At 38.5% G+C, this 23,756-nt stretch overlaps 1 protein-coding gene across 1 annotated transcript in view; it reads left to right on the top strand.

Moving 5' to 3' along the window:
- Positions 1-23,756, top strand: part of NCKAP5 (NCK associated protein 5) — a 379,983-nt gene that overhangs the window by 270,112 nt on the left and 86,115 nt on the right. The window contains exons 9-10 of the mRNA XM_036386988.2: positions 15,559-15,627; positions 22,511-22,549. Of these exons, the coding sequence (XP_036242881.1) occupies positions 15,559-15,627; positions 22,511-22,549 (108 nt within the window). The remainder of the gene's footprint in view (positions 1-15,558; positions 15,628-22,510; positions 22,550-23,756) is intronic.

The following is a 23,756-nucleotide window of genomic DNA, read 5'->3' as shown; positions in this document are numbered from 1 at the left end:
ATTCATGGCAATTTCTCTTTTGGCATAGAAAAATCAAGATGATCTAGTAGGGATATGAATTTACAACAGGGGTGTTGAAAATAGCTCAGCCCACTGGATGTTAGAGGAGCTGTTCAGATTTACTCTGTCATTGCTGTAACCATTTCCTGCCATCATTAGAGACAGATTTCTGATCCACTGTTCATCTCCTGAAATGGGAGAGTGCCTGTGTAAAAATTACTGTCCATTAAGTCATTGTCTCCGTGGTCCAAGAGAAGGCCATGCTTATTTGCATTTTTCTCACTATTCAGTTCAACAAAACCTTAAAATACTTTCTAAAATCAACTGTGGTGCCTCCTGGGAATTTCAGTCTGAGTTACAAACAGTATTGTTTTCTTTTCTGATTGAGTCTAAGGGAAAATAAAAGAATTTGGAATTGCATCTCCTATGACACACCATGGCAGTGGTTCAGAAGTTGAATGTTTTGGGTCACAACATGCAGAGCTTCTGAGGGTTTAGCACTTGTTGAAAAGGTAAGAGCTTCCAGATCAGCTCTGTTTTGTACTCTGGCATACCCACAAAGCAGTAATATATTGAAATAAGCTAATTCAACCAAGTGCTCAACAGAGTATGCTTCAACTCTTATTCCTGTTCTGCTGTGTCTTAGACCAGCATTTAATTGTTTTAAGCCTGTCATTGTGTCATACCCCATCAACTACCTGTGAATTTTGCTGCGGATCAGGATTTTTCTCCTTTACCCTGCTCATGCAGTAAACAGGTTTTAATGAAAGCTACTTCCCAGCTTCAGTGCTCATCACACACATCAGTGTATCCCAGTGAGGTACAAGTCACGTAGGAAAGGAGCAACTTGTGCTGTTGCTGATTTCTTCCTTCTCAAGACAGAATGATATAAAATGCTCTTTTCCAGGACAGTGAATCCAACATCTGGCAGGGGGGAGGAAATGCAATATATGCAGATGTCTTATATGCAATTTTTTTACTACACATTAATATTTCAGTCAGGATGCTGTTTAACATATTCTTTAGTTCACCTACAGTGGTGATTTTTTTTTCCTAAGTTTTGGTGCATGCAGTTGTAGAAAGTATAGGTATCCTGTAGAATCCTCAAGACAATATATTGAGAACTGGAAATTTTATTGAAACAAATGAGATCATAGATAAGTATTTAATGTTCATTTTACTACAGCCAAATGAAATTACATATATTACAAATTAATTGTTTTCTGGGATTTTCCAAGTTCCAGTCCAATGGCACTTTTCTTATAGCTGTGTACCACACAGAAAGCTCTGTGGTACTTAGCTGGCTGACATAACAGCAATCTCTAAATAGTTCAGAGTATTGAGTATGGCCACAAGAATAATGATTTGGTGCCAGACGGTCTGAGGAATAGGTGTAGTCAGTGAAGAAAAGGTAAGTCACAGAAGTCAAGGAAAATCATCTCGGTTTTATTAAACCTGTCAGATTTTCTCTATTGTAATGAATGTTAACTGTATTCTGCACGCAGTCCTTGTTAAGTTGCAGTGAAGGAATCTGCTATTTCTGTCTGCCTTTTATAATCTAATGATAGTTTTTCAGTACCCTTCTTTCCAAGTGCGGTGCCTTCTTGCAGATAATCATCATTTACTGTAACTTACCTTTTTCAGCAATCAGGCGTGTGCTACAATTGAGAATCCACTCTCCCCATGGAATGGAATGAGATTTTCCAGCACTGTGCTATAGATCTAGGTGGCTGTGTTTATCCCCACACATCCATAATTTCAGAGAGTGAGACTCAGTAATTTTTTTTAATAGTTTCTCTCAGCTGTGCACTCTGGGCCTGGCTCTCCACAAGCCCTTTCTGTGAGCCTGCTCATTACTCACAGTGGCCCTTGTTTCAGAAGAAAGCTTCTATGTGACAGAGATTTTTAGAATCACACCCTATATTTTTAATATCCATACTAATGCATGCAATTTGGCTGACAGCAATGACAGTTCTACAGTTCATAAACTAAATAAATAGTTGCCGTTTATTTCAAGCTAACATTATTTTTAAAATCCCGGTATTTTGTGGATGTTCTCCACTGGCTGCATAGGAAATCCCAATTAATTTACCTCAGCTGTTTGAGATGAATCCCTTACAACTCTTTACTTACAACATAGTAAAATAATTTATCTTTTAATTTCTCCTTACTATCCTTGAAAATGCTTGAACAGTATTGAAATCTCATGGTGATGCACTTCTTTTTAATTTGATAGTGATGTCTTTTTTGTTCATCTTGTAGAAATACAGCATTGGAGATTATAGAAGGGATTCTGGGCAGGTATATTTACACTCATACACTGGAATTAGGGGCACTGTGCTGAATTCTAGTCTGTAAGGGTTGGCTTCTGTGTTGGGAAATGCTTAACTACACATGTGAAATCGGTATGATTAACATATTCTTGAAATTCAATATTCACTGGCTTTATTATGCAGCTAATTTGATAGTCCACAGCAGAAAATACCCAAACGATTATTTTTAAGTCTGCTTAATCTGTCATGGTGACAAGCACAGATTTTAAGATTAGTTATAAATACATAGAGAGGATAGATAAATCAAATGTGGAATAGTCTGACATTGGTCCATTATGCATGGAACTGATTTTTGCTGATGGTTCTGTAGATACCTGATTATCATGAAGTGTTAAATTTCAGTGTATAGTCAAAAAAGCTACACATGGATGCATTATAGCCTCACGTGCATGGATGTGGATAGCTACATGCACATTTTAGTGTACATTGTCTGTTTCAGAAGCTATTAAATGTCAAGGAGAGTTTTGTTTATTTATAAGGACAATCTTCTTTTTTTCTGGTTTGTTTTTGGTTTTTATTATAAATTTTCACATATTGCCCACCTCTCCCAGTTAAGTTGCCTTTCCCCATATGGGGTCAGATCCTCCCTTTTTTTTTCACCTTAGTCTGAGCACCCTTCCTGTGCTTCCCACATGGCAAAACCAGGTCTGTGCCCCTGCTCTGCCCTTCAGGAATGTGCAGTTCTCACCTTCCCACACAGAATGGAAGGTGATCTTCCCTTCCTGACCCCTGGGCCCATGTTTCCTGTGCAGGTGGAGATGTGGTCACCGTGCCTGGCAGGGCTCCCCAGCTCCATCTGGGATCTACAGGCACATAATGCCATCTAGAGGGCAGAGCTTCTTCCCTTCCCACAGGAATACCTGGGATCCCTGCTGGCCTTCTTCCATCACCTGTGGTGACAATGCTCTCCATCTTTGTGATTCATGGTTTTCCTATTCCTCTTCTGGGTATTTGTACTCAGAAAAGGCCAATACTTGGAAATTATTTAGAGGTGCTCAATTGGTGATTATAGCTGTTTCCCTTTAATAAGCCTCCAGGTTTCTTTCTTGTCCTAGTCAAATGAGCTGTTCATCCAGAAATACCCTTCTGATTTTGTGTTCTGGGTCTTAACATTTAAATTATTCAGGGAAAAGTTATTTTAAATAGAGGAAGAAAGTAAGACCTGAATATTTCATTCAGCATTTTATTAAACTCTAAGAAGTACTTACACAATTGGCTACTTTGCTAGACAAAATCCTCTGTAAAGTTATGGCAACAGTTTCAGATCTGCTGAGAAATGGGTGTGAGGGTCATGCATTATGTGAGACTGCTGTGTTTAAACAGGAGTTAAAGTATTTTCTTCTATTGCATCTCTCCTGCTGCAAGGCTTGGTTAGCATTTCTCTTAACAGTTACTGGTATCTGGAAATGAGCGGAGGCTTCTCAGCATTGAGGTCAGGGGGCTGAAACAGCTGATGTTTCTCCTTAATTGCCTCCAATAGCTCCTCCTTTTTCATCTTTTGAACCTTACAGAGTTTGCCCATTCAGACCTTAGATGTGTCAGAGAAAAGTCTCTTGCACCCTCCTTGGTAATTTCCTTCAGTTTTATTTGATGTCATTATACTTCAGCTGCTGTTACCAGTAGTGACCATTATAATATTCTTTTTATTGAGTAACCATGAATGTGCTTTCTGTAAGTCTGATCTGTATCTCATAAAAAGGATTTTGTAACACATTGTAGTGTCTCCCCAGTGCTGTGCAGAGATTACTGTTACACACATACATGCATAAATTTGATTCAATTAAGGTAGGAGGTGTGAAACAGAGAAAAAGGCTCTATTGCAAGCTTTATAAACAGCATCTTCTTTTTATATAATGCCCTGCCATGCAAAGTAGTTCAGGTAGCAGAAGCAGTGTAATTGCATGGAACAGCTTTCATTTCAGCTAATTAACTCTTCCTGAGACCCAGAGTATTGGCCCCAGAAGAACAATGCAGGAGCAACCTGAGCCAGCTTTAGCAGATCTTTGCAGTGTTGACATAACTTCACTTTTAGGGAAACAGTCTTCCTCTTGGCTCCTCTTGCTGTGGCACAATATAGTTTTTTTTCCATTCCAGTGATGGTTGTCTTTTTACTCTTTTTCTCAAATATTTTGCCCTTTGTAGTGACCTCAGGGTAACTATTCAAAATTTTACCCATTTAGATGAGTAAAAATAGGTATTAGTTCATTGTAAAAAAGAGCTTTGCTAGTATTAGGCTAAACCTGTACTTTTCACAAAGACATTGAATAGAAATAAGAGATGAGAATTGCTTCTCTTTTTGAGCAAGTGATTTGCCTCGCTGGTGACATCTGCCAGGCAGGAATATTTCCCAATTGCAGGCCAATCTGACAGAGCAGTAATGTGATCAGTTCTAGGTATATCTGACATTGCACAGTATTTCATACATCGATTTATTTTTGTTCTTTTCTCTGCATTTTTCCTTTAGGCCAATTCATTAATCACTGATCCTGCTCTTGAACAGGAGCTTAGAATAAGATAACAGCGACATTTCCTCATCTTTGGTACTAATGTTATTTAATTTGGCTATCAAATTTAGACAAGTGAAGGTGGGTGCAGTTCCAGTGGCTGCACTTGAGCTGTGTTTAATTATGTGTGATGGGAATTTGGCTCATTCTGCAGATCAGGGCTGCTGCTGCTGCTGTGCTGTTCACACCTGAGCTTCTTACTGGGGCACCCCTGAACCCCATCACCTTTGACCTGAAGTGTGTGCCATATGAGACTGCAATTTTCAGCCAAATCTTGTTTTTTTTAAGACTTCTGGTTTGCCACATTCTCCCAAAATTGTGGTCTAAGGCATTTCTTGGACCTCCTAGAATTTACTTTGCCCACAAATGCAAGTATGAAGAACAAAATCTGAGACAAATTTTATATGCTGAAGAGCAAGGTTAAGTTAATAATTGAGAAAGAGTTTAATATAACACAGTGGCACTTAATAATACACAATTACAATGGAATTTGATTCCATATAGCTGGCTTGAATGTATATATTTCTGTACAGGTTTTTTGCTTTCTGTTTTCATAATGAACAAAGCTATAAAAATATCCAAGTAGAAAAACTGCACTGGCACATCTCTCTTGTGTGCAGGAAAAGGTTCCCAACAGGCTTCTCTTTTTTTTTTTTTATTTGGTATTGTTGGATACATTTTTGTCCTGGCAGTGATTCCTTAGGGCTTCCCTATTAATATTAGAACATATCCTGTTATAATTTTGTGTGCCTTGGGAATGGTGTAACAGGAGCAGATCTTCAGACTCGTGCTGTGTACATTTTGGGGGGTCACTCTGACTCCAGGAGAGCCCAGCAGCAGCTGCAGTTCCTGTTCCCATTTCCTGTAGGAGAAACCCATCCATTGGATCCAAGGCCACACCACGGTGTGAGCTGTAGCCTGGTCAGTGTGATGATCAGAAAAATCACTGGAGATGAGGGCACCCACAGCTCATCCAAGCCAAAAAGCCAATGTGGATGGGCTGATGTCAGCCAGCTCAGTAGGAGACATTTCCTATAACTAGTTAGGGTCACAGTTTGATGCTGTCACATCACACAGTTTCCAAGGGGTCCTTATCCCATCTTCTGTAAGTGAGCACAGTCTGCATAGGGCAGAAAAAAACCAAAAAAACAATAAAAACCCTGTACTCTGCTGAATCTTTTCAAAGACAGAATTTGAGGCCTGAGCTCTTGTTCTTCCAGGCCAAATACAGCTACTCTGCAAATTCACTCTAAAAGATTAAAAATGAAATGAATCAGAACTTTCAATTTAACAAATGTCAGTGCAGAAGCCACGTGTTGCTGTGTGGAGCAAGGGGCATTGCCCAATTCTTGCTGTGTGCCTCTGAGAACAAAAGAGAGAAACGTTCCGAGCTCTCGGGAGAAACAGGGTGATGTCTGCAAACAGAGTTTCATTTCAGCTAGCAAGAAATGAGCAGTAATTTTGTGATTCAGTTATTAGGAGCTGGCTAGTGGCTACAAAACAATTGCTGCACATGCTGTGGCATTTGATGCTCTCCACAGCACAGCACCAATGCCTGTCCTGCTCCACTTGGCTTCACAGCTCCTTAGCTGGGAGGGACAGAAATAACTGAAGCCATCAAGAGAAGTTCATTCTGAAATACCTGGGGAGGTTGACTTATGGGTGACTTCTGATGGAGAGTGTGGAATTGCAGGAAACATTGCCTTCAGGAATAACTCAGTGCTCCCATGTAGTTAAAACAGAAAAACTTCTTATAAATTTATGTGGGGAACTGTGAAACAGGTGACATTAATAGCTTATTGTGGTGGAGAGCTTTTAAGTTGAAGTCTTTAAAGGGAGAAAGTAAAATGATTCAGCATAGGAGGAGGAAAAGAATATATTTTGTTTAAAAATACTTTGTGGCAGTATCAATTACATCATCACATAATTTTAAAATCTATTGCATAGTACAACAAAGGAAAGCCATTATTTTTCTTGGGATTCGAATTAAAAGAAGCTCAAGGGATGTTTTTTAAAGTTTTTTTATTTTATTTTTTACATTTCAGAAAAACTCATACATGTTTCTTTGGTAAAAGAAAAAAAAAAAAAAGAAAAGAAAAAGATTTACCCATTTGCATAGCAGAGAACTGGTATGATTTTCCCATCACCCAACCAGTGAATGTGACATTCAAGGAAATGGAATCAGTGTTTTCCAGACTGTCAGTTTAAATAATTTCATTTCATAATTTCATGATGTTTGAAGTAAATGATGGAACTTAGGATAAATAATTAGGAAAAAATATTTCTTGATAAATATTCAGCATCCACTTTCTCTGAAGTCAGAGCAAAACATCTGTTGTTTTACCTTCCAGTGAGATCCAAAATAATTGAGTGTGGGATACATTTGTGTTGTAGGTTATGCATTAAATGAGGAGACAAAAAGCAGGAAGGCAGTAAAGTCTGAATATTTTGTTTCTATCATCAGCTCCCATGAGCAAACTCAATTGTAATTTCCTTGGGGGAGTGGAATGGATAAGTGGGGAGGTGGTTGGTGTTGCTGTCCCTTGAAGATGGTGCCAAATTGAGCTCCAGATTTTTACTGTTTACTATGATTTAATAGCAGCCCTTTGGTTCAGGTGCATTAAGCAGCCTGGAAGCACCAGTTCAGGCATTAAAGCAATTTTTTTCGTGCTGACCTGTGAAATTATATTTTATTTTCAGTCCAGTGTTATTAGGAAAAAAACAGAAAAGCTACTTTAGAGGAGAAGAGCTGTTCTTGATAGATAGAATTTCTAGAAATTAAAAAAAAAATCCTGAATATACTTTATGTAATCCTTGTCTTCCTGATACTTAATTTCAAGGTTTTCTACCTGTGAAGGCATTTTGTCCCCTGTTCTTTTTTTTTTCATATCCACTTCCAAGTGCCAAGAATGAGCAGTAGTATTTCCATATTTTCTCTGAATGTCTCAGAGACAAGAGGGGGAAAATTAAGTGTTTCTGCTGGGATGAAGTGGCCCAAACATTAATTTTCATACACAGATCTGAAATGCCCTATTCTTTTCAACCTCCCCATTAGATGAACCTTGAAGCTTTGTGTGCTACTCAGGTGTGGATAATGAAATCACAGCAAGTACAAAACTGTCACAGTGTCAGTGAGCTCATGGTCAAAATTGCCCAGCTTTGAAGGATAACTCATTTACAGTAAATTCTGAAGTGCTCTCTATTATTGCTTGAAAAACTGTCTTAAAATGCATTAATTTTCTTCAAGATCTGAAAGTTTTTTTAAAAAATGAAAAATAAAAAACTACCTTTAGAAAACTTTTTTTAAAGGTTGCCATATGTACAATTTCAGAAGGATTCAACCCAAAATTTAGCTACTGGTTTCAGTGTCACTCCTAAATTTGATAAGTCTTCTCCAAAATGCTTCCTTGCAGAGCAAAGCAAATATTTTCTTTAAAAATGACTGCACCAACAGTTTTTTATTGAGCTTCAGCACTGCGTTAACAGATAGTCAATGGTTTTCAACTAATCTTTACTAATTTCAAATAATTACTATTCCAAAGAGTTAGAATTTTGCTTGGCAAGAAAAATTGAAACAGATGCAACTGACCAAATCTGATATGATTGGCTCCTAGAAGAGTTTTCTATGCAAAGATATTTAGGTATGTGTCACATACAAGTTGATATTAAACACAAAATGCCATTTTGGATTAATCAAGTCTTCACCACTTCCCTTTATCTGTCTGTGTTAATTGTAAGAATCTTAGTTTGACTTAGAATTTCAGGATCTCAGAGCTTTTTTCATGGACCAGGGATTTTTATTTCTTTGATAGAAGAAATAACTGCCTGTGAATATTACATGGGGAAGCACAGTAAGTCTGTCAGAGTGAAATGCACTCAGTTCTTAAGGAGAGCAATTCCAAAAGGGAACAAATCACTTAAAACAAGAAGGGAGGGGGTTGGTGGTGTGGTGGAAAAGGAATGGGATGGGAATCTTGGTGGGGCTTTTGGCTCTCCATCCTTGTACTTCTATGCTTTATCAAGCGCACATGTGTTACATAGACAATGTCTTTTGCAAATACAGTTGTAGGCTGGCTGTCTCTGCTTCTTCAGATCTCTTTTACTCCTCATGCTCAAAAAATGTTTTATATGGGATCATTTGGAAAAAATCTTTTTGGGGAAAAGAAGGCATCCTTCATAATTTTAACCCATTTGTACAAAGGCCTGTATTGACAGTGCTTTGCCAGTGGAAATGTTGAGAGTCTATTATTATCTCTGTAAATACTGGTAGAATTTGCTGTTTTCTACCATTTGCATGCAGGTAAACAGACAACTCTATTATTGATATATCTGTTAGCAGTAGCCTAGGTGATTATTTGCTTGAAGATAAGCCTGTGCTTATAATGCAGTCTGTTTTGCTAGATCTATTCCCAACCTTCTTAAAATGTCAACTCCAAACATTTCTATGGTGTCAGAAGGGAAAATGTTGAAGGTTTTAAAGGCTTGTCATTCTTAGTTACTTTAGAGTTAATCAAAAGGATAAAAAGACAAATATTGCCATTATTGAACCAGTTGAAAATGGTCAGCCCCAGATTCTAGGGGAAAAAAAATGGAAAAAAAAACCAAAACCAAAAAAGCAAAACCAGGTATTTCACAGAGGAATTCCCAGGAATATGAGTTTTGCTTTAGTCATTTTTAGAACACAGTCTCATCAGCAGTGTATGAATCTCATTTGGTTCTGGTTTGTTGGATTTGAATCCTGAAGTTTGTACATTTATCCAATATAAGTAAATTTGGAGGAATAAATTCCAGTTGCACTCTTCTTTCCAAAGGTAGGCTTCCTCATTTAGGCTGGACACCCATTGTTTCATCTGGTGTGAGCTGGGAAATGCTCAGCAGACAGGAAAAGCTTTCTGTGGTTATGAGCCCCATCCAGAACTGTGGGTGGGAGTCTCTCCTTGCAAACTGCTAAAAATCTGAATAAATGAGCAAGTTCTGTGTTCTGATCTTTGACAGTGTGAAATCAACACAAATTTTGAAACTGTTACATAATTTCTGCTGTAAGTTCATGTTTAAATACATGAATCTGCTCATCAATAATTAATTGGTTAGGCATCATAGGAAGCTGCACAGACCTTGGGCTGCTTTTTGTTCACAACATTTAAACCCAAGGGGTTTTTTGTAACCTTAAGTGGTTCTTTTCCTGATGTTGAATAAATATCTTCTGATTTCTAGCATACATCAGAAGGCTGTACTGCTTTCTGTGAGTCTACAAACCCATGGGCAGCACAGCTATAGCAGAGCATGTCCTGGGAGATACACTGCTTTTGAGATTTAATATAGTCTTGTAACAGTAAAAAATTAAAAAAAAAAAATTGTTGAAGTTGTGAATTGCAAGAATGATCCCCACCAGTGCTGCCCAATAAGGGCCTTTTTATAGACAGAATTATAATTGACACTTGCGTGGTTCTGTGTTTTATTATTTAACGTCACATATGTATTCCTTCCATGCCATGTTTTAAGTGAATGGAAATTAAGCACTGGCTGAGTATTTCAGATAAAATATGTCAAATGTTTTAAGTGGGGTTAAATATAACAGGCCATTAAAAAATAAAACAGAAAATGATACTGCTGAGAAGGCTAAGTGTTTTGAAGCAAGGGTGAGAAGCTTGGCTGTCATCATATCATTGATTTGTTCTTTTTGGTGTTTTGCTTCTTTTCTCCCATCTCCATGATCCAGAAGAAATAGTTAAGACTGGGACATTTAAATGAAAAAGCACTTTATTTAAGTTTTTTTCCACTAAATTCACTGATTATTTCATCAGTAGGTAGCACTGCCCAGTGTCAGTGTCCGGAGGATGTAGGGCCAGGGAGCAGAGCTGTTCAGCAGGAGATGCTCCATGGCTGCCCAAGCTTTCATCTGTTGTGGAAAAAGTGTAAAGGACAAGGTGGAAACATCCAAATGTTGACAGGTGGCCTTGAGGTGCAGTTCTCATTTTACTCCCAGCAAAGAGTAAAATGAGTTGTCTTTACTAATATAAAAGGCTCTGGAAGGTGGCCAGTGGAAATGCTTTATAGTGCTAGAATTAAATTAAAGCTTTTGTTGCTACAATTACATTGATTTCAAAGCAAAAATGTAATTTTCAGCTCTTCTGACCAGTATAAGTATGGTGTTAAACTTTTCTCTGACAATTTGTTGGATTAGTCTTTCAAAGGACAAATTATCTGCATAGCAGGGACAGAAAAATGCAAAAAGTTCCCTGTGACCAAAGACACAGAGGTGGTTCAGGTGATAAACTCCTCCTAGAACAGCAGCTTACCAAAAATGCTCCAAGGACCTAAGGAAAAAACGCAACAGCATCACTTCTTACTGTGCCAACAACAGGGTTTGACCCCTCATGTGCTGTAGGAAGCTGTGACCACAGAAGTATACAAAATCAGAGGCTGAAAGCAGGAAAAAATTGCTGAGTACATTTGAAGTGCTTGGACAGCTCTTAATACACTGCAGTGGGCATGACAAATGAATGTCTGTGTAAATCAATAAAGCTTTCTATAAATGGACAAATGGTTTAGAGTGAATAACAAAGGAGTGCACATGGTAACTGTGGGGTAGCATTCTGCCAGGGATTTTAAAGTTCACTGTCATAACTTTGTTCCCCTTGACCTTTATTGATGATACCTTCAGAGCCTGCTGAGCTGCTAACTAGATGTGCAACCTTTAGACCTTCACCTCCTGCCCATGACTGGATGATCTTTAAAGGTCCTTTCTGATCCAAACCACCCTATGGTTCTGTGATCTCCTCTTCCCTTAGTGCAAAATGCATATCACTTCCTGATTTCTTCTTTCTTCCCCCTCCCATCTTTTGTTTTGTCTCAATTCTGACAAAAGTTTGAGTAAGGAAAACTATATTGTACATAATTCCCTTTTAGTCATGCTTCTCTTTTATTCGTGCATTCTAGTAGAAAATTTAATTAATTTTAATAGTTAATTAATAGCTTTAATTAATTTCATTGTCATTATAAAAGTGCAGAGGATTGTCTGTTGAAGCATCAGGTGTGTAGCCTTTTATTATTTTTGAAACTGTGCAAACAGCTGCCTCACAGGAGAAAATATCTATGGGAGAGAGAGAATTTAGCTGACCCAAAGAAGTTTTGTCATTTCCAGGGCTATGTTTTTTTGTCCTGAGGAAGGAATTCAAATCAATTGACAAAGTCTCTGATAATGACTGTATGTTAGCAATGGTACCAATTCAAGGCAGCCTGTTTTGTTAAAGTGGTCTGAAGTTTTACCTTTCAAACTCCATCTCACAATTCAGAACCATGTTGTCTTTAATTCAGGAAGTTGAAGGTGGCTTAGCATTATCCAAGTCATCTTTAAATTTTCCAATGTTGGGAGAGACTCTAGTGCAAAATACTTTCAAAATCAGATTTGGGAGGGATATCTATGTTGACATTTTAGGATCCTCTAATGATCCAAAAGCAGCAGGTACTGATGTTGCATTTAGTGGTAAGTTGTGCCACAGTTACTTTTGGCTGACTGAATGCTGCTGTCCTTTGTGAGCTGTCCCCCAAAAACCAATGTGTGTGCCTGAGGTGCTGGTGGCAGGCCCTGAGTGCTCCATCTTTGCTGGGCTGCATCACTTTTTGTGTTAGCAAGGCTGAGGGACAGAGAATGCTTGTTCATTTCTATGTGTGACATGAAGCATACATAAGTTCCTAGAGGACAGCCACGACTAAACTAGGAATCACTCCAGAAACCAGTGGCTATCTCAGAAAGTGCTGTTCTCAGGACTCTCAGCTGCCTGCTCTCAGCAAGCTCAGCTCTCCCTGCACAGTCCCTGCCAGGTCTTGGGTGGGATTAGAGCTGGGGTCAGAGCTGTCACTGCCCCAGGGGCCCGCAAGGGTGCAAAAGCTTTCCAGCTGTGAGAATAGAGAGAGGCTCCTTCCTGCAGTTTAGCCCTCTCCAAGTGTGGCCTGAAAATAAAAATGGAAATTTAATAGCAGTTTCCTTCAAGGAGATGTACTCTGCTTAACTGGCAAAGGATGCCCAGAATATACAACACGAGAGGAAGGCAGATCCTTTGGAGAAAAAATTGAGCAGCCCTACAATAACATCAAAACCAGTGATTTCTGTTAAATAAATGAAGGTTTGGATTAGGAGGCAGAGTTTTGAGGCTGTAAGTGCTATTACAAATTTTCCAAATGAACACTTTTGGGGGAATGAGGATTATTACCATGTATTTGGTTGCACTGTATAGTGATTTAATATATCAAGTACTGGTTTTCTCATGTTGTGGGAACTGGCACAGATTCTAAAGCAAAGTCAGTCAAGTGTTCCTTTCTAGTCTAGTCCTTATTACAAAAATGCCAAATAAACAGGCATGATTTGCTTGGCAATCAAGAAGCACAAAAGTCAAGCTAACATTGACTGCCTTACATCCTTTCACTGCAATTTTAAAACCAGTGGTGTGAGAACAGGTTTTATTATACAGATGTTTCCACTGTGGATTGATAAGAGCTGAAATGTAGCATTTGTTTATAATGCTGTCAGGTTTAGATTTCCTAATTTTGGTAGCCTGTTTGTTATAGAATAGCTTGCTGAAATCAGAGGTTCAGTGCACAGATCCAGGAAGATTTAACATTCCATTTTACAGCATTCCAAAGCATGGAGTGAGAGAAGCATGGGGAGCTCTCTGTATATTTCATATAGTACAAGGGTGTGCTGTAGTTCTTTTACAGATTTCTGTGTGTAAGCAGGTCTGCCCAAACTATTTTAGGATAAAATCATACAATGCATTTTTATGTTAATAAAAATGAAAATTAAAAATAAAATCCATAAATATATCAATTAGTCTGTGCAGGCTAATCCTCTAGTGATTGCTTCAGAACAGTAAGAATTTCTTTTGGATGGCATTTTAGGGGGGTATACATAGAGAAAATGTCTGAAAATCTTTAATTCAGGAATATTTTTATGTAACAAACATCTCTTTATTTTATCAATCAATCTGCAAGAATATGTCTGTAAAATCAAACTGTAGCCTCTTCAGTCTGGAGGACTATTTACATTTCAGCTTCTGATTTTTTACTGCTGCTTTTTCAGCTTCTTCTTCTACTTTGCTCCTTCTGCTTCTGCCACTTTTTGCTGCCTCATCTCACAGTGCTCTCTGCAGGATCACCCATAGACTTTTTATAGCCTTATGTTGAACCCATCCATAGGTGACATTGTGAAAATATGATGCAGAGCACTTTACCACCTTTGCTGGCTTTAATTGTACCCTGGAGATAAAGCACAGATTCTCTACACTTGCTTATTTAGACTTTTAAATAAGTAAACTCTATATGCCCTTGTTTCTTACCACACTTTTACTCTTCAATCTCTTTCAAGATGCTGGCTAATAGTGTACATTTGCTTTTGCTTCCTAGCCTTGCTTTTATGATTCAGCTGAATTTGAAATGTTTATTAATGAATCAATTTAATAGACTTTGGGATTCTTATTTTGTTGATTCATTGACTTTTTTAACAAAGACAACGTGCATCTTTCACAGTCTTTCCATGCAGCACATTCCATTAATTTTCCTCTAAAACTGCAAATGTTAACTGTATTTATCACTGTTGTTTTGTGTAACCACAATTCCATTGAAACAGCACTTGTTTAAGTTTTATAGAGGAAGGTTAAAGTAATGCAAGTACTGTAAATTGCATAATAGTTGTAATTATGGAAAGGAATTGATTTTGGTGTTATGGTTATGTGATGGGAAGTTATGCATGGGAGGCAGAGAGATTTCTAGAGCTAGTTTTCACTCTCAGATTTTTATATATTTTGTTTTAGTTTCTCAGTCTCTAAGAGAAGACTAGTTGAAACTTGCTCTGATGAAACTGCATCACACTTTAGAGATTTTCCTCTTCCCATACTCTAGAAATTCTTAAAATCAAATAGATATATAGAGAAAAATACTTTAGTTTGCTGTGATTTACTTACCAGATTGTGCTATTTTTAAGTTTTCACTATGCAAGAATGTGAGCATAATGAAAACTAAAGACAGATGAAAGGCCCTATTGCACAGGAATCTTTATCATATTTAAAATTACATATGTGGGAGAAAAAATCTGACTTCAAGACTACATTTAGATGCAGCAAAATATCTCTCACTCTTAAATAATCAATTTTTTTTTGTGAGTAAAGACTATTAAAGTTATCAGGGTCAGTTAAAGGATGTAATAATTCACGAATTAGCTGTAGAATGACCTGTGCTTGTGGGGTTCCCCACTGCAGAGCCAGGCTTGAGAGGGGCTGCCACAGTTAAAAGTTGACATGATCTTGGCTTTTGTTTCCCTGTGATAGTGGCTGCCTCTGTTTGTGTCCAAGTGCTTCTTAAGTAAAAAGTTCCCTCCAAACTGAAAAGGGAGAGGAAGAGAAGAAGATATGTCAATATCTTTTATAGTGTTTCATTACCAACTCTATTGCACCTGACAAGGTCAGATGGTGGACATACATGGAATATCTGCTATGATATTGTTCTAAACCGTAATGCAGGGTGTGAATAATCTCATAAATGAATGTCACTTCTGGTTTTACTCAAAGCACCAACCTGCAGCAAAATAAATTGCACAGTGCATTTTATTCTGGATCTTGAAGAAGCATGGTAGGTAAGCCCCCCGAGGATTTTTATGAATTGTCATGTGGTGAAAGATATCCTTTGCTAATTTTACATATTTACTTATTTATTCCCTTTTACTGTAGGCAGAGAATTCAGCACTGGCTCTGGAAAATGAAAATCAGAGAGAACAGTATGAAAGATGTCTCGATGAGGTAAGGTGGATAATAAGGTTGTTCTTACCTGCTACTATAATTAAGTTAATACAAATTAATCTCTGCCTCTCTTAGAAGGTTGACATTGTTCTGCAAATTTTGTATTACCTCATTCTAATTAATTCCAAGAACATGTGTCTGGCAGTCAAAGGTGTTGTTCTCCACGACCTCTGCTGTAAATCCTGTTTTGACCACAGCTTTTCACTGAAAAGTTGATATCCCTGTGACCAATACATGGAACTGGCTTGCTTTCCTAAAGAGGAGGAGATTATGATTTGCCTGTTAGGTGCTGAGCACTCCTTTTCTGTCAGGTGGAGCACGTGTGGATCAGGAGCCCCTCAGCCTTCCCATGTGACACATTCCATCACCCCACTGCTGAGTCTCTCAGCTCCCCCTTAGGGCTGCACACACAGCTTTTAATGCTGTTTATTTTTCTAGCTGCTGGCTTGATCAGAGCTTCCAGTTACAGCTGGAATATAATTCACCCCTCCCTTACTGTCTGAGCACTGCAGCAGGGGCTGCATTCCAGCAGTGCCCACTGTCTCCTGTTGCATGGAGCTTCCTTCACACAAGTACTGATGCTCACTTGCTCCTCCCAGTAAGGCTCTCCAGCATGGCTCAGAGTTTAAAGCAGTTTGAAAGCTCTCAGTGGCTCCAAGAGCTGCTTGTAGAAATCATTTACCCATTCCATAATAAGGATGTGTCATGGCATAAGTAATTAACTGCCATGCAAACAAAACAAGAACTCCAGCTGTACCTTGGAGAAAAGAGTGCTTGAGCAAGCAAACCACCCAGGGAAGATGACAGCTCCAGTCTTCACTGCAGCTTTTTTAATTTGTAATTGGCATTTGCTGAAGTGCTAGAAGCCTGAACAATACAACTCTGGTACAAGAAACCTACAGTTTAGTGCAGATTTTCATCAGCAAATCCTCCCTTTTGCCACTGTGGCAGATTTTTTGTCAGGAAATTCGCAGACACACCTTCCCTCTGGGTGTGCTCTGCCCTTTCTGGGGCTCTGGGGTCCAGCAGAGCCTTTGTCTGCAGTGGCCTGAGTCACCCTCAGTGCACACTCAAACCATGCATGGACATCTTGGTGATAAGGATGAAATTACCATATAATTGCTAACTACATTTTAAATTACAGAGCCTGACTTAAAATTATTTTCTGATTGTCTAGGACAAAATCTGCTTACATAATTAGTTTTGGAGATGAGTGAAGCACTTTAACTGTCCATTTCAGCAAAACACTCCATGCAGATTATAAGGATAGAAAACATGCTTTTATCCTGTTTGAAGTAGGATGGTGGATTTCCGACCCAGGATTGTTTTTCACACACTATTTCAGTTTGAAGATCATATAATTAAATCAAGCTATGCTCTCAACTTTATTATCTTCAACATCATGTTGGCTGTTTCCAATTCTTCTGTATTGTCACAGCTGTGTCCATCTTCTCTCACTGTGTCAACTTTTCCAGGAGAAAGTGCTTCTCACCACCTGTGGGTTGGGGCTTCTCTGTTTTGTTGTTTGTTTCTTTTTTTGTTCATCTTATTCTTTTTTTGTGTGTTCCACAATGCTTTGGCAGAGGCACTGTAACCAGCATTGTTTCAGCTGACACAAGCTTGGGCCTAATGTCCTCTGGTCACTGGGGTGAAAAAGTTGTTGCCCATGACTGAGACAAGAAAACCTCATTTAATAGTTGCAAATTTTGCAGGAGTCAGTGTTCACCTGAGCACATTCCTTTGCTGGAGCTGCACAAGAAATCACACATCCTCACCCTCTTTCTTTAGAGTAACAATAACAGGGAATAGGAGATGAGACAGAAATTTAATTAGTTAACAACAAAAATTCCTTTCCAGACAGGATTGTTATTGGAGATCTTAAGCAAATAAAATATTTTCCATAAAGATTGTTTTAAAAAATTAAAAATATTTGAAAATATTTCAATTTTAAAATTTCTTAAGGGCTTTAGGTCTGATGATTGCTCTGTTCATACCTCATCTTACACCAGCCCCTCTTCCTGAAGGTGAGAATTTCTTCAGCCCTTCCCTAGTGTGGCTCTCAGAACTTGTTCATGTTTTTAGGAGCAGATGTATTTCAGGAGCAGCCTGTGTCTGTGTGTGCTGCAGCCCCCCTTTGCCTCAGGGGCACCTGGCAGGTTTGGAGTGAGGAGCAGAGCTGTTCTGGGAGCACAGAGCTGTGATCACACCCCAGCCTGAGACACCTGGGGCTGCCACTGAAACATCTGAGCAACTACTACAACCATGGCTTTAATTTTTTAAATTCTGCCTCTGTAGCCAAATTAGCTGTGAGTGCAATGAACTTCTCCTGGGCTGATGCACAAGGAGTGCTTCCCTCCCAAGGCACCACCTGGCCATCCTGGCTGTTACATGTCTGGGAGGCTTGCCAGCCCCTGGGGAACTGAAGGAACATCATTTGGTAACGACTGGGAGAACGCTGCCATGTCTCCCTCATCACTCAGAGCCTCAGAGGGCAGCTCCTCTGCCCTGGGCACAGGCAGACTCTGCTCAGGGCACTCCAGCCCCATTGAGCCTGGCCACCCTGGCAGTGGGACCTGCCTGCTCCCTCAGGGTCACAGCCAGTGACGCCTGCAATGCACAGTGTGCTCTCTGCTCAGGTGTTGCTGGCCATTAAGCTGAATATGAAGGAAGTAAAAATAGCCACTGTGATTTTCCTGTCTGTCTGATATACCAGAGCTGAGTTTTTAAAGCTATGCTTGCCATTATTGTCTCTCTTTTTTTTTTTTAATCGGTTATTTTACATATTTTTCATTCATATAATGCCCTACATTTAATATTGTATAAATGCCTGCAACTGTGACATAAAAATGCATGCTCTGTAATCATTTTCATGGTAAAATTCAGTGAAACTCAAATGTTCAGAGAGATTAAATCTGAAAAGCATATGGGTCAAGCTGAGCAGAGTCCTTTATGAATTTTAACAATTATTCACTGATTTTAAAATAATTGTTCATCTCTGAAGTGTAAATGTAAAAACCTTGGACCAGTTTTTGGAAAAAGGTGTCATTGAAATGTTCCAGTACTTGATAAATAAGAAAAGAGCTTATTTAAATTCAGACATACTCCATAAATGTATCTTTCTGTTGCTGAAAAATTTAATGCAAAACCCAGGATTGTCTTCCTGTACCTTTGGGCTTTGAGGTTAACATGCTTAATCTCAGTTTCCTATTGTGGAATTCAGCTGTCAGTTTACTGGTAGGTGGCAGTGTCATGGTTATTCACATCGCGGTGCCAACTGAGATTTCTGTCAAAGCTTCACCATATTCACGTGCAGGAAATTATGCAACTTGGGCTAGTGGATATTTTTTGCTGATGTTTTAAGAATTAACTAATCAAAAATGCAGAGTTATTTTTAAAAAAAAGGCATTCTGTTTTTAAGATTTGAATAAAAGAGAAATCTTTTATTTTAGTACACTTGGAATGTCTTTGTGCATATGGGATTATACATTAAAGGCAGCTGTGTAAAATCTCAGTACTTGTAAAAGGCATAACAGATGTTGCATTAGGGTCTCTTTTCTTTGATTCATTCTTTTTATACCTTTTCTATTAAGACCACTTTATGACATATATTTGTAAACATAATTGCCTAAGGAAAAAGTGAAGCCGGATCTTTTATCTCTTTTATTGCAATCCCAAAAAGGAATCATCACCTAAAGATCCTGCCTATTAAGTTCAGAGGAGAGGCAGGTGGTGTGAAAGGAAGGAGTGTCACCTTCTGCAGAACAGCAGACCAAGGAAACCAGCCAGCTCTGTTCTACTCCTTGTTTCACCTTGATTAACTGCAGTTATCACAGGTCAAGTACTTTTACAGCCTGATTTTTACTGGGATTGAGCCACAGTTATGTCTCATTCGAGTGAGAACTTCACATTTTCACATTTTCTGCATCTCAGAAGTCAATTCCTCTGTCTTCAATGATCTCAGTTGCCACAGTTTTTGGTAGTAGTGACTATCAGTTTTGTGGAACTGGTTCATGTTGTTCTTCACATCCATGGTGTCTCCTGATACCTGTAAGTTAAAATGAAGTAGACTGGTGAGTTTAGCAGCTTATTTCCATATGCTGTAGGAGTAGAATGGCAACCTCATTTGAAATGCAAACATTTGGCTATGATTCCACTTATTGAGTGCTAAATTAATTTTAGTAACTGCAGAACATTTCACTGAAGGCTTCCCACCTCTGTTCCTGCTGAATACCAAAAATACAGACCTGAAAATCTTGAATGGTAACAACAACACAGTTTGCCAAGTTGCTAGATAATAGAAAAAAAATAGCCATATTTTTCTAAAGAACCTGGTTACATATCTTTCTTATTGAGTTCCATGGGAGCTACGGATCACTGGCAGGTACTTCCATTTAGATACCTATCTTCACTCAAAAGCTGGAAAGTTTGTCATAAATGCATCAGCAGGTTCAGTTTTTTTCCCATCTGGAATATTATGCCATTTACACTCCTCTGTACAATATGTAATGCTGTAGGAGTCATTTTGTAGGCTATGCTGTTGTGAGTGACTAGTGCACACTTCAAAGAACCTTTTAGTTCTTCCTTGGTAAAGTAACTCTGTGTCAGAAAGTAAAGGAATAATGTATTCTCTATGGTTTGTTCAATTTTCAGGTAGAGCAAACAGCCCTTAAAGTACCCGCCAGAAGGAGCAGTGTTAGTGGAGAGCCTGAGAGCCTGCAGGGCAAGGCACACGGGCTTTCAAACCCTAGCATGTTTACTTCTGTTGGTTATTACTGTTCTAATATTAGTCTGTGTCTTCTGTTAAATCATGTAGAGAGCTGTTCTTTTGGAGCGTGGTTCCACAGGCTGCCTGAAGTTAGGGATCAGTTTGGGAAAAAAATTTGATGCTAGGCAGTTTTATGAGTAGAAACCAAGTGTAGCTTTTGTATCTAGCAAAAGTAAATTATTTACAGAAGTGAATTAGCTGCTGCAGCTCTTTACTCCCCACTGAGTTTGCATCAGTGTTGGTGCGGGTTTTTATTTAATTTGCCAAGAGTAACAAGAATCAATGCAGATTATTTAGCGATACCTGCATAAATTTTTACTTTAATTTCTGTAAGCCAAAACTAAATCAAAAATCTCTTCTTTCTACTTTAGGCATCTCTACTTGCTCTGCCTAAATGCAGGAGCAAAATGATAAGTCAGCACATTGGGTGATAACATGTGCATATGTTAGCATTCAGAAACACACAATCACATAAGCTATTATATGCAGGTGCTTTTATTAAGAGCTCTGGGTGTCAGGAGTATTCAACTCAAATCTGACTCTTACCATACATTCGAGATGATCGTGTTCTTATATTCTATTGTTATATAACTTTCATGTTAATTATTAAGCCTATATTGTTCTATTGTATACATAGATTTCAGCTAAGCATAGCCCCCTTAAAGTTCCAACATAGTTTCTCATGATTCTTCTTATGATTATATAATAATTATATTTAATTACTAAACAATCATCACATCTAACAATTATATCATTTATCATACTGCTTACGCAGGTGCAGTGAGCTGAGAAAACACAAAGCCTAACATCTTCAAAGTCTATCTTTAACATTTTCCAGGGCTCCACTATCACATATATGGAGTTGAACCTTCAAGTTAGCACCAACAGAAAATCTTACCTCAGTCTTTCTTTCTCTCCCTCCTTCTTCCTCCTTACTCCCCCTATCCTTGCTGGTAAATATAAATTAGTAAGGATGTATAAAATAAATAACTTCATAAATTCCCAGTTGAATATATAGTTCTGCTAATCAATGGTGTGTAATCTCATTCAAGTCAATTGTGCTATGTGGGGTGAATGCCTTCCAACCACATTTCAATGACAGTAGATACTTTAATTTTCTGTGCCACTTTATGGTTCCTGCTTGTCATGGTAGATGTACCATTTTGTCAATATTTAATCAAGAAACAATTAAACTTCATGAAAACATTCAGGCCTCCATCCTTGACTGGTAAAAATCTGCTCCAGTGAATGCAGTCAATCCATGCTGATGCACACCAGCCACATCTAGAACTGTGAGAGTTTCATCTACTGCAAAGAAGAGATGACAGAATTTAACCAAATCCCCCTCATATCACACTGCAAATGATACAGTGCACATTTGCTTATAATGAGGACTAGCACAGAAGTAGTTGATGTGAATTTCATGCATTCTTACTGGTATTATCCGATTGAAATAATGAAAATGCTAGAAATGGTGGTGGTTGTAGATGATGGTGGTTGTAGATGGGAGTATAAAGCCTCTGACAACTGTGAAACCCTTACAGTAAATGTTTATAACAATATTTTAACTCACTCTGGTCTGATCTGTCCTTAACCCTTTGGGCCTCACATTGTGTGCCAAAAAAGGATTGTGATGGTTTTAAGCCCAGATGAAGGACCACACAGCTGCTTGCTCAGGTCCAATAGAATGGGGAGAAGAGTCAGCATAAAACTTGTATGTTGAGACAGGAACAGTTTCCTTCCTGGCAACTCCCCCAGGTTATATCACAGGACGTTCTGTGGTGAGGAATTTCCCTTTGGCCAGTTTGGGTCACCTGTCCCAGCAATGCTCCCTCCCAGTTTCTTTTGTGAACATCCTCACTGGCAGAGCATGAGACAAGATAAAAAATGGTCATTGACTTAGGATGAGCACAACCTAGCAAAAAACCAAAACATCAGTGTGTTATCAACACCATTCTCATTCTGAATCCAAAGCACAGCACTGTAACAGCTACTGAGAGGAAATTAACCCTGCCCTAGCTGAAACCAGGACAGGCCACAAAAGAAGGCATTGTTATGCATGCACACACATATGTAAATTCATAACATATGTAACTTCATTTCCTTTTTTTCTTTCAGGTGGCTAATCAGGTTGTTCAGGCTCTACTTACTCAAAAGGTAAGTTGTGATTTGGGTATTTTCAGTGTAACTTAAAGCTTGCAGATATTCATTGTTTATTTGAGAGATATTCTTAAATAGTATACATTTTTAAACTACGTTCACACATTCAGTAAGCAGGGTAAGTACTGCACAGGAAAAATACTTGTAGGATAATTGCAAACCTGGCACAATGAAAAGATTCACTGTGGCTTCTACAGAGATCTGTACTGCATGAAGTCATGTCTGAAATTCCAATTTTCTGAAGTGGTCTTTGAGTTAAACATGATTTCGTTATTTCATTCTGTCAGGGAGAGAAAGAGGGAAAGACAAAATATAAAGTTCTATAACAATAAGCATTGTGAGCATTTCAATATTCATGGAATGATTCTTTGTGAGGTCTAGACCACTTGATGGATGTGGCATTATTAAAATGCTCTGGATCATTTAGTTGTAAAAAGATGATTCGGAAAGAGACATAAACGCAGTCTTTTAAAGCAGATAGTGCAAAGGAGAATATAAACTGTCTTGTCTACACCTAATGACAGGACAAGTAATAATGTTCTTAAAATGCAGCACGAAACACAAAGTAAAAATAATCAAGAAAACTCTTTCCACATGCACAACAGTGTTCTATATGCAAATAGTTTTTGAGCACCAGTTCCAAAGCCTCCCTTCATGGACATCATTCTGCCCAGCAGGGCATCATTCAGAATTCCCTGCCAAGGGAAGAGTGGGGGCAGAGGGGACAGGCTGGGTTGAATGTATCATTGCTCATCCCACAATTTTTAGATGGACAACAAATGTTTTTACTCTGGAAGAGGAATACTGCCTTCCAGCAGTTGGAAGTTGCAGCTCAGAGGTGATTTGTGCAAGCCACAACATCCAGGGAAGTTTGCCCTACTGCTGTCTGTGCTGTGTTTCTCTGTTTACACATAGGAGTAGGGTCTGTGCATCATCAGAGGACTGCAGAGCTGTTTCTGTGACACCTGCTAGAAATATAACTTGAGGTATTTTCTAAAAAAATCCCAAATATGTGTTTCAGTACAGTTTAAATGGAAATGGAGGTATTTTTTCATGTTAATATACACAAAAACCTCATACACATTTTGTGTTATAAAACCATATGTGGTGAAATACTCACCAGAGGGTTAATCTCAATATATTAATCTCTAATTTGGGAATATTCTGATGGTTTCCCAAATGGAGAGAGGAGCTGGCTGATTTC

The sequence above is a fragment of the Molothrus ater genome, chromosome 7 (assembly GCF_012460135.2).
Source record: "Molothrus ater isolate BHLD 08-10-18 breed brown headed cowbird chromosome 7, BPBGC_Mater_1.1, whole genome shotgun sequence".
NCBI lineage: Eukaryota > Metazoa > Chordata > Aves > Passeriformes > Icteridae > Molothrus > Molothrus ater.
The sequence above is the reverse complement of the archived record's forward strand: the minus strand, read 5'-3'. Positions and strand labels throughout refer to the sequence as shown.